The sequence below is a fragment of the Lepidothrix coronata genome, unplaced genomic scaffold, assembly GCF_001604755.1.
Source record: "Lepidothrix coronata isolate B3197 unplaced genomic scaffold, Lepidothrix_coronata-1.0 Scaffold19, whole genome shotgun sequence".
Taxonomy (NCBI): domain Eukaryota; kingdom Metazoa; phylum Chordata; class Aves; order Passeriformes; family Pipridae; genus Lepidothrix; species Lepidothrix coronata.
The window spans coordinates 6,531,032-6,543,486 of NW_016690199.1; the positions used below are offsets into that span (position 1 = coordinate 6,531,032).

Sequence of the window (12,455 nt, forward strand, 5' to 3'; positions counted from 1 at the left end):
TATAACCATAATTGCATGTCTTTATATTTGCAATGGTTTGTGTACACACAAAAAATGTGATGCCCAATACATTTTCTCACAAAATATGAAAGGCAAAACAAAACACAACATTTTTCACATTTGTGTGATCCCTTGGGTGTGGTTCCTACACTCTTTTCTCAGGGTTGGAGCTCTAGACATAACATACAAACACCAGAGCATAGGATAGTAGCAGGTACTGTAGACTGAGTGTAATCAAAGCCTTGTCCCCTCTTAAGAGAATTCAGTGGGTATTCCAATTTGAAAGATTTTGGCTTTACCCAGTTTTCTGCTTATATTCACAAACAATACTGACTCAATCACTTTCAGTCTCAAGTGAACATGACCAACTAGTAACTTCCTGCATTTGTGACATGCCATGATCTTCCTTGACGCTGTTAAAGTTTGTGACTACACGGAAAAGCAGTGGTAAGTTGATAGGGAATGACCCTTGATAAGTTATTCTTAAATTGCTTGACTTTACTCTGCAAGTTTAGTCTCTCATAGCAACATGGACAGCATATCATTTTATGCTGGCTTCATTAAAAGAAAACGATTCCATCTTTCAGTTAAAAAAAAAGAAAAGCTGTAACTGTTGAAGCAGCATGCACCTAATAAGCTACTTCTAAATCTGGCTCCATCATTTCAGTCTGTGGACTAGCAGAACAGAGCTTGCAGAATCCTCCTCAAGTAAGTACTGCCTTCTCTTAACAGCATGTTTGTTTTTTTCATTTAAAATGCATACCTGGTAGTAAAGAAGTCTTCAGCATTGAATTAGTGGTGCTGCAATATGACAGCTCTATGCCTGCTTTAAACATGAATTAAAATGCTCTGTTGTTTCATTTGGCAGACATTACTGTCTTTAAAAGGAGTTAATACATTAAGGTACAAGACAGCAAATTATATGGATGAAGCTTCCAAAAGCTGCAGTGCTGAAAAGCTAATGAAATGATTTATAATTGACTGTCATAGGTTTTTTTTAAATGAGTTATGTATCTTTCATTTGCATAATGCACATCATGGAACATGTCTATTTGATCTCATCAGAACTGGAATACGTATTCTGAATATGCTACTGGCCATTAAGTATGAAATTAGCAAAATAATTTATATCTTCAAGAAAGGAAAACTTCAGATAGTGGTATTAATATTAATAAAGCTAATATGTACACTTTAAGCCTACCTCATGTTTGTATTAAATGATGAAGTAAAATATATATAGTGGATGACTTTGCCTAATTATACAAAGTATTAGTCAAACATTGCTAAACACGACATAGATGAAATAATTGTTTGTGAGAAAAATAACATGAATGCACGACATTTTCCAAAACAAACACCACATACTGTAGCATGCTTCTGCGAGAGTATTTAAACAGCTCTGATGGACATGTCTCTTTAATATATTAAAATTAGGTGGGACTATGGGTGTGGAAGGAAAATAAATAACAATATTTTTCTTCATGCTGAAATTGCAATTGTAATAGAAAGGAGTTAGGAACAGGCAATGCACAGGGCTACCTTTACATTTGGTATGCAAACACACACATAACCAAATGCAAACAAGCATTTTTTTTTTCTCGTTTAGCCGTAGCTGCTTAGCATCTATTCCCGTGACATGCAACTCATTGCCAACATGCAGGTTTGCAGGACTCAGCAGAACAGTATTGTAGCTGTGTCTGAGACATTACAGCTCCAGTACTAATACCCTGGAAACATTTAGCACAAACATATCCTATACCTCCAAAAACATTATTTATCATATTTTTATGTGGGGAAAAATATTTTGAAAAAAAAATAAATCAAACTCTTTAGTTAACTTTCACAGAAAACTGCATAAATACTTCCCTCCTGCTCAAGTTATCCACCCCACAGAAACCCATGACAACAGCAGTCAAAAAATCAAAAAATTACCATGTATTCCTTTCAGTTATTTTCAAATTACCCATAACAATAAATTTTAAAACTTACTGCCAACCCAACTAATTTATATGCAGGCAAGCTTTTTTTAAGCAAACTTTTCCAGGACATATTGAAGCATGGAACTGGAACAACCATTTCTTTATTTACTGTGTAATAGAAACAGAAAGTTTTTGGCAGATTATGCATGTGGAGAGATAAAGAATGGAAACAGAGAAAACAAAATTACCATGTTACAGTTATGGTGAACAATAACATATCCTTTTGCAAGCAACATTAAGCTTCCCAAGGGCCAGCTCTGAAGAGCCTAATAAATTAAAAGCCAGTAAAGGAGAGATTTAGGCTGACATCCCACAGCCCTTCCCAAAATCTCAGGAAAACACAGCATAGTTATAACAAGATCCGTAAATAGTAAAATTTATGGTACCATCCCTACAAGACAAAAGAAGACATCAGTGAGTAGCAATCACACTAACATGCTTAGATCATTTCCACAGCTATTTCTATTTATCAACTAGAGGAGGCAATCATTGGTAACTATTTCTGAGGCAGACTGCTAGGGTGAGAAAGAGGAAGAGAACTGCATTTGGGAGGCCTTCAAGGGACATGGTGACTTCGTGATTAAGGAGATAGCATTGCCTCAGTGAAAAAGCTCACTGGTTCCTTAAACTTCGTGATTTCCTAATCTTGCAAAAGAATTATCTGATGAAATCCCACAAACCTACTACAGGTCAATCGTTCTTATGAAAGTCAAAGTACCTAGGGATTTGACCTGCTACAAAGAACTGTGAATTTTTGTATTATGCTCTTGAACAACTTAGTCTAAGACATAATTCACTAATTTGAATAAACTCACTGGACACGGAGGAATGAAAAAAAAGAAAAGAGAATATCATAGCAACATCTTATTCCTTTGTGGTTTATACGTTTAACAAAGACTTACCTTCCAGTCTTACACTTTCTTCTATGTTTAACATTTAATTAGCAGAATTACATATTCCTGCAGATATAAAAAAAGATGACAAGGAAAACAGTGCTGTACTGAAAGATCTCTTCAATACTCCTGGAAGCATCAATGGGAAGGTCTTTGGGTAGCTTTAATTCACCAGTAAGGTGGTATCACATCAGAAAGGGACAGTGTATGGCTCCAGAGACAGCAAGGCCTTGCAGACTGTGGCATCCAGCATCAATTTAGGAATGGATTAAAGTAAAATAAACTGGTATATAAAATATCATTAATTTTAAAATATAGTTTAATTAATGGGTGGGAAATATTTTCATTCCCCCTGAAGAAAAAAGAAGTGTATTTTTATTCCATGAGAAACTAATTCCATTCTTCCACTCACTTTTCCTCTCTACTGTCTTAAATTTCCTTATATTTTTTCATCCTCTTTTTAATAATAGTAATAATAATAATAATAATAATAATAATAATAATAGGGGTGGTAAATAAGAAGAGAAAAGGGAGAGGAAAATGGCATAACAAATTTGGAAAGCCACATAACACATTCTACCTCAAAGAAGGACAGGTTTAAAGACTAGACTCAAAGGATTTGACACTTCCCTAAAAATACAGATTTTCAAGGAGCAGTGGAAGAAACTAAGACTCTTCATCTGTGTATTCTCAGAAGGATCAATTATTTTACTGTCTTTTCACCAAACAACTACAAAGTGAACTGGAGACAGAGAATCAAATGTTAGTGTAATGCAGATGACCTACAGCTCTACCCATCCTACAGCACGGCTACAAAAACGGTACAGCGTGTGAAGAAGAGCTCATGGAGCAGCTGGCTAAAGCAGAAACTGAGCAAGAAAAAGATGATGTTGGCAGAGCATAGGAAGCATTTTGAGGACTCATTCACAGTACAGGTACGCAGCCGCGGTTGGTCACTAAACACAAATCTGATAAAGAAACTGTTATTCACAAATGCTATTACCTTCTGTTAGCTAGGAAGCTCTATCTTTCTTGAATGGGGACAAAAATTTCTCAGGCAGGTGACATCACAAGCTTTTAGTGCTAAGAACTTCTAACATGGAGAAAAAGCTATGGTGTATATGCTTTGAAGCTTGGTCTAACTCTGCAGCTTCATTTCTCTGGCTTTTCTCAACAAGAGTAAAATTTCTCTTCATGGGAGAATGAAAGGGAAAAAGTCCCTTGGTAATTAAGGGTAACCAAATCCCATTATCTAATGTTACAAGTGCCTTTTATATTTCTTTGAAATACTTTTAAAATATAGACAGCAACATGTGTCCAGAGTGCAATTTTCTACTGGTAGGGAGCTGACAACACAACAGCCAACAGATTACAACTGATACTAATTTGGCTGCTTACACAGTAATGGAAGGTCCTCTGACAATATGGTACTGAATGCAGTAAGGACCTGTGTCAAATGGACTGTTGAACTGCTTTAAAAGAAATTTAAAATTGGTATATAAAAACACTTTGTGCTTACATTTTTCTCTTCCTTAATTTTTAATTTATTTTTAAAGCTATAAATATAGCTTGCATTTTAATTGGGTGGCTGTCTCTAATTTTACTGCAGCTGTAGCACTCGTCAGAGAACAATAGCTCTGTTTTCAGGGTGCTGAAGGATTCATAGTAAAAAATGTTTTTAATGCTCCACACTTCTTACAGGCCTATCACAGCTCTGTCTAGTATACAGTTGTAAATTAAATGAATCAGACTTATTACTGTTGACTAGAAAGATGACACAGCAGTTTGTTGCATTGTGTTTGGTCACCCTGTAGTTGTAAAACAGATAAATGTTTTCCTCATCATTTTGGAAAAGTAGATTAATGAGAATTTAGAGGAATTTAAATGCAAAGTAGGATGCACTGTCCACTATGCCGATTCCTGCATAGAAGCACGAGTTTCTTAAATGTCTTTGGCCTGTAAGGCACCACAGTACCTTTTCACCTCTTTTCATGCTAATAAAACCTGCCATTTGTTAAGAATCCAGACTGATTTAATAGTGACAGGACAGGTTCAACGTTTGATTTGTCATTACATGATACAGAACTACCAACAACTGAGAAAGGAAGAACTCATTTTAAGCTTTTAACTTGTTCCCATTAGCAGTCACACATTAAAATAAAAGAACTGAACTTTCATTCTACTGGTCCTGAAGACAGCTGGATCCTACAGAGTTAGAGCAAATGTCTGCTGACATTTTCCTTAGGACTGAAACCTTTCAAGTGGAATCTGGTGAGGCAAAATGAATACAGACAACACTGACTGAATCTCTGCTCTATTACAAATTGTTTGTTCTGAAAGGAAACAAAAAGGGTGGATGTAATATTTAGCATCCAAGAAATAGAAATTGTTCCTATTAATTTGGAAATGTGATAGAGTTTCTGGAGAATAACTAGAACAATGCTGAGAAGAATTTAAGCTAACACTGTCTTGCTGATAACACTGGGCTAGACAACCTTGTATGAAAAGCAAATTTGTATTTTGCAACCATTACAGAAAAAAAAGTGTAACCATCTGCTAAAAGAAACACAGAGGGGAACATCTGTATTATTTAAAGGGGTATATTGAAGTGCAAAACTGAAAGGTCCCATAAAACACTTCAAAATTAACTGTATTAAGTGTGAAGAGGAGTGGATAAGATGCGATAAAATTTTCATTAAAGGCAGGAGGGAAGAGTATATCTGAACAAGAATGGGCATTGGGAGAGTTGGGATATAGCTATTTTAAGAGTGGAGTTTCAGCTGAGGGACATACACATTGTAGGGCAAACTGAGTACTTTGAAATGAACCACTATTCTTACAAATTCTAGAATCTAAAATCTTGGATTCTACTCACTGGCTATAAAAGGCTCTGGAATCATTCTTAACTGCAATTAAAATATACCTCAATATTGTTTAAAAATCAGATTTACTTTTTTTTCATTAATAACTTAAAGCTTTCTTATGAATCTCAAAATGTGGAAAACCTTTATACTTGTTTGATTTTTCTAATGTAGATATCTGCTGAAGATATTATTGTTAATGTATCAAAAGGCATAATTTTAGATATACAGAAACTTTGCTCATGTCTTTAGTACTAAAAATGTTGAAAAATGTTGTCTGCTTTGTCCCAGAAATGATCATCTCTTCCAGATCTCTACACAAAGAAACTTCCAGTTGTCATAACAACATATTGCCACAAGTACAAGACAACTTGTACTTGCTTTTCATACAATTAGCAAAAGTTAAAATCTCCTGAAGATTAAAAACCAGGGATTTTATTTCAAAGGGAGGGTGGAATTAATATATGGATTTTTTTTTCAATTTCCACAAAATTCAACTTACAATTTAAAATCTTCAGACTGTAGAAAAATTCCATTGCATCAAGTCATATTTGCAGGTAACTCCATTGTGCTCCATTTTTATACAAAATACACAGGTTTCTAATAATGTCTTTGCAAAATGACACTCAGAGTATAAGTAAGCCTAAATTAACCTTTAGGAAAATCTTCATGTGTTTTCCTATGTAACAAGTTTACTAGACAAACCCTGGAATGCTTCAGTCTTGTCAAATGAAATACTGAACCATTATGAAAGTCCCATTTAAGCTGTGATTTTATCAATCATTCTGTTATAAATGTTCCATATTCAACAGTCAGTTTATCAGGAACAGATCAGTATTGTTCTGTTTATATTCTTATTTTAACACTAAAATAGAATAGAGCATTTTAGCCATTACTCCACACAAAATTGCAAACAGTATCCACTTGAGTCCCTAGAAATAGTTCACTTATGAGCAAGTCTTGACAGTATCTAGAGATGTCACCTTGATCAGGGTTGCATTATGCAGGATTGTGTATTAACGCATAGAAAAAGTCAGTCCTTTCCTAATTTCTTCAGTTAATGGTAGCTACAGAGAAAAGTTCAGGTGTTGATCAAAGGTCAGTGAACTAGGTAATGGCAGAACTGCCGACTTATTTACAGTAAAGTCTGTCACTTGGATCAGACAGTCCTCAGTTGATTTGCACAGACATACTGTATTATTCCAACAATTGTGCCCACAATTTCAAAAGTAGGGCAAAATTAATGTATAAGTTTTTCTCTTAAGCTTATTTTAATGTTAATATGACTGGTTTAGAAAAAGTTAGAAATCTGGCAAGCGTCCACCTAGCAGAGGCATATTGTAGCAGTAAATAACAGAAGAATTTGAGCTCTCTGAAGGTATTTATTCCAAGAGTACCGCCCAGACAACTGCAGCAAAATATTGTCATTCACAGACATACCTGCTTGCACTGGTACAAGAAATACCCTATATCAGCAACGTCTTCAAAGCTATTTAAATCTGTAAGGTAAAGTAACTTGAAGTCTTCAAAAATCAAGTCACTTAACATATGGAAAATAAATAATGAACATCAACTCATTACAAAAACGTTTAAAATATCAAACATTCAAATTTTTAAACATATTTTGTTTTAATATTCAGCTTCTCCCTTTATACCTGTGACTGGTGGAAATAATTTCTGTGATTCAGGTAGTCTCTAGAGAATATTTTGGTGAATTTATTTAAGAGAGAACACTGAATAGTTACTATTACAATAAACTTTGATAACATCTATTCCAACCAAGCTGGAATTGGGAAAAGATTTATATCATTAAAGTAAGAAGAATTATTTTTCATTTTTCAACTGTTGATAAGTTTTTTCTTAATCATTTAACATTTCTATGTCATATGTCTAGAGTCACTAGGCAGAAACCATCTGAAGAAAGAAAAGCTGCAGTATAAGCAGTATATGACACCCACAAGTACTATGTACTTTACCTGTGTTACCTATAACATACAACCTGGCATTTTTCCTATTTATATACAAATGAAATATTTCAGAACAAATGGGCTCATTCCTGACAATAGAAGAGGATTTTATGATCCATTTTTGTTGACTGTACCACAGTCTTCTGATTCATACCTTAAAATTTGCACATATGCAATGGATAGCTGAATTTATGTTGGCAGTTTACATAGCTTTGTTCTTGTACAAATGAGCCCAATCTCTCATGAATAAAAAAGCCATTCTCCAAATATGTACAAGTCATTACAGGTTCTGGCTCAACAATGAGGATTGCTCTGTTTCTGAAACAGGCATTATTAATAAAGTCCATTAAAACTGCAGAACTCACACTTTGCCAAGCTCTAATGGATCTGGAAGGCAGAAGACCCAAGATACATAGACCCAATGTATTTGTGAATCCTGTTTGCTTCAATGAGTAACCTTAAGTTTGTAAAAGTCTGTACATGGTGAAAAATCCCTACATTCTGGCTTTGCAAGAGCAGAGTAGTGCTCTATTGTTCCCTGATTGCACTGAAAAGGTCATGAAAATCTTTATGTTGACAATTGAAGGAATTTTCCAGCCCTTTAAGCTGTCAACATTCACATTCAAGTGAGAGAGGAATAAATTCATCTAAAACAAGACAGTGTGAACAGGATTTATGCTTTTTAATCCACATTATCTCTGTGATCAGGATAATGTTTGTAGCATACAATGGAATGGCACAGTCCCATAGAAAATATGGAAGCATTTCAGGAAGTAATTTCAGTAAAAGGAATTGATTTCTGATGTGTTAAAAGGATCTTCATGTCCCCCTGTTATTTGCAAAATTAATGTACTTACTATGTTAATTTGAGAGATTTGCAACACTCCAGCAGCTTTTATGAACTATGATTCAAATGAGTGTTGGAATTACCAACGTGGAGACAATAAATTCTATTATGCAGTGGGTAAAGTGCCTCGTAATGAGGGACCTAAATGTCTGCTTCAAAAGTTCATGGAACTATATTTCAGCTCAAGCTGCTGTTGACCTGTGATCTATAGATGATACTTTTAAATGTGCTCTTTACCGACATTTTGTCCTCTTCCTTGCCACCTTTTTCTAATCCTCAATCCCTTCCAGGGGTCCCCCTCATGTCCCCCTGTCTCAGTGTTTAAGGGAGGTCACTCAATTTTTTTGCTTGTGATTCTCTTCTCTTTTTTTTCTCTACTTGCTGCCTGTCATCAGTCAGAAAGCCATGGTGGTGGCAATGGCAGTGATGTAAGCAGAGTCTGAATCCCACCAGACAAAAATGGTTACATCACTTACTTTCATGCTTATGCTAAAGTAAGGAGATACAAAAACAGCCAAAAACCCCCTTTTGAATTCCCTTCAATTCATTCTGTTGTCAGTTCCAGTGGCAGCATATCTTTGGAATGCTACAAATATGCACACTGATTATAAAGTCAGATTATAGACTTTAACCTCACTTAAACAAGCCCTTAGATTCCTGCATATAGAAACCAAAAATAGAAATTCTGCACTTCACAGGTCAGACTTGCCTGCCTATGAAGATAGTCAATAATGAGAAGAACTTCACATACAAGGTACTGAAATAACCTGTCATTACTACTCCAAAGTCATTTACAATGCTGAAATATTGCAGCTTGCTTTGGACTCTAACCTTTAAAAATTACTTTAGAATGAAAATTATGGCAAGAACAAGCAGGTGGAAAGTTAGAATCATGTTTTCTTTGCTTTTCTGTGTCTAGCAGATTTGTCAATAACTTTTCTAATAGAATAGCAAACACTAGTAGTATTAGGACAATATAGCATGACCTTCTCTACTATTGGATTTTAAAAAGCCCTGAAACAGAACCACCCCAGACTTTACTTAGTGAGAATTGATCCACATCATGGTAGTTTGGTTTCCAGTTCAACAGACAGGAATATATCATATGTTGCTTTGGATCAATGAAAGCCCATGCTCATCCACTAAGCACTCAATGCCCTGGAAAATTTGCATGTCCTATAGATTCTGTTCATTAGTATGTCTAATTAAAATTATGAGAGTGTGCTATTGATCTAATTATGAAACATATATATAATTTGGGATGCATATGGGACAAAATGTGGTAGCTGCACTGTTACGCCTTCCAAAGACATGCCTGTTGTCTTACAAGATAAAGAAGGATTTATGGAATCCCTTTCACTGACACCAGCTGACATACAGACACAAAAATAAATGGGGTCATTGTCAAAGGGCTCCATTTCCCCAGTTAAGCCAGAGGGTGCTGTGCCTGGAAGACCAGCCAAGCAAGAGAGGGCTGGCAGGGTGAATGAAGAAAGGGCATGCAGGGCATCCACCGCCACTTGTGTACCAGAAGTAGGAGCTGATGCAGAGAGGAAACTCTCTGGAGATTTGACGATGAACAGTTACTCAAAACGCTGCAGCTCCAGTGAGGACAGCTTTGAGTTACAGGGTAGTGCAAAGTCAGAAGTTAAAAGCTTTGTTAAAAGCAAAAATAAGGATGAAGGCTATCGACCCCATCGATCAAAGCACTGTCAGAAAGGGGGTGAAAAAACTCACGGACTGGAACACTCTTCTCTGTATCCAGCAGATGTGGGAAACACAAACCAAAAGCTCCAGAGGCAGAAGAAGACTCACAAGAAAAGCAGTTCCTCTGCATCTGACTTGAGCTTAGTGAGCCAAGGATCATCAAGTTCACTGTCTGTTGTGGAAGAAAAAATAGAAGCTAAACTCAAATTCTCTCAATTTATTAATGAAGTTACTTTCAGAGTGCTTGATCCCATGAGTCTGAGGGCATATCGAGCTGCTAAACAGAAAAATACCTTTCCATCTGGTGTGAGAAGTCTAGATGATTTTCATATTAAGAGAAAGTCTCCTGAAACCTGGAAAGAGAACATTCTAGATGGGAAAACCCATGAAGAAGTAGACTTAGAGACTCTGAGAAGTGACGACATCGTGGCTGGAGCACGAACACACAGATTAGAGAAATCATTGTCCCTGGATACAACTCCTTCTCTCAGGTCATTTGATAATGGTGTCTCATGCAGAACAAGATCTGGCTTGCCTGTTGAAATTATGATTTCTAAAAGCAAAGATATGCCAGCCACGAAATCTGCATCTCTTCCTAGAAGTACAAGCATGGTGAGCTCTCTCTCAAATAATTTCTTTGGGTGGTATGTGACAAGTACTTTTAGATTAGTGTGACTATTTGAAAAGTGTTTCTATCTTCCTGGGTGGGCTTTTACCATGTACACAAAGTTTTCTCCAGAGTGGGAACAAACATGGAGTGCTTACTTTTAGTAGCTCAAGAAACCAGCTGTAGAAGGTATGGGAGGAATGGTCTTAGAAGATGACTTTACAAAATCAAACAAGAAAAGTATTTCTGCACTGCAGTGAAGCATATATATAACCAGGTCAGCTTGATATGAACCGTCAAGGCACGGTTGAAAAAGATGAAGAGAGCACTCTGAGAGATTACTCAGGTATTTAAGCTCACTAGTTTAGAACTTGCTCTGGTATCTTTACACTAAAGAAGAATGCTCTGTTAGTGAGTTTAAGTATTAGTGAGATCTCTGACATCCTGAAAATGTTGCTAATGTTTGTGTATCTGGAATTAATACACATCAATTGATAACTTTTTTAGTGATGTGCTGGGAAAAAAAAAACACCAAAAAACCCACAAACAAACAAACAAAAAAACCAAACCAAACAACTTAAGAACTGAAAAAGAAAGAGAAAAAGGATGAAATTTTTTTCCATGGTCTGGTAAAAAATATTTATGTTTTTAATTTTTTCTTATGAGATTCTTTGTTTGGTTGAGGAAAAGGCATTTATGCCTATGAAGCAGGGCAAAGGTGAAATTGTTCTTTGGTAGCATGGCATGGTCTGAAACCCTGAACTGGCAAACCTTGAACTGATACATCATGTTAGTATGTCTCCAGAGCAGTAGTTGCAATTGTGCTAAAACAATAAAGGTCCAGGAACTATTGCTTAAGACTATACACATACACACAGAGGTTGCTACAATGGAAGCTGTAACAACTGCATTATTTAAAAAGTCTATTCAAATTTAAAAATAAAGAAGGAAAAAGTTGCTTCATTTCGCAGAGGATTGTAGCATGTAGGAGAACATCCCAATGTTGATTTCATTCAAACTTCTGCAACCCGAGCTTAGGATTTTATAGGATGTCCTTGGACATCCTATCAAAGATGTCTGGAGGGAGAAGAAGTGAAAGGTAATTGAACACAGAGAGAATTTGCACACTGTGTCATGTCACAGCTCCACAATGAGAGCTGTCCTGCAGCAGGGTCAGGAGGCTCCACTCTGAGCCCATGGCAGGATATGCTTTTTTCACATTTCAATTAGGCATCTGTCAGAGCATCTTTTCCAGTGGACTTGCTTATATGTACAGGATGAAACTTCCAACCGATTGAGTACTAACTGACTAAACACTGCAGAGTGCTCTGTAATTCCACTCTTTTAATGGAGGCATCAGTCTACTCCGGTTCAAGCTTTAGCTTGTTCTAAAACTAGTCATTTAAATTAAACACAGGAGTTACCAAAAATTTTACCTCAACAAACAATGCCTCAGACTGCAGAGCTCAACATGAGAAAAGAAAGGAGTGGCAGGGCAAAATACAAGAGCAAAACACGGGTTCATGTTTCCTACATGCAAAAACTTTGACTTCAATGCAATTTATTTAGTGACTGTCCTCACTTGAAGCATGCT

The 12,455-nt window shown here is 36.1% G+C and overlaps 1 protein-coding gene across 3 annotated transcripts in view; it reads left to right on the forward strand.

Annotated features, from left to right (window-relative positions):
- Positions 1-603: 603 nt before the first annotated feature.
- BEGAIN (brain enriched guanylate kinase associated) overlaps positions 604-12,455 on the forward strand; it is a 161,668-nt gene continuing 149,816 nt past the window's right edge. For all 3 annotated transcript variants that reach the window (XM_017807620.1, XM_017807621.1, XM_017807622.1), the window contains exons 1-2: positions 604-708; positions 3,678-3,807. In XM_017807620.1, the coding sequence (XP_017663109.1) occupies positions 3,757-3,807 (51 nt within the window). In that variant the 5' untranslated portion in view covers positions 604-708; positions 3,678-3,756. The remainder of the gene's footprint in view (positions 709-3,677; positions 3,808-12,455) is intronic.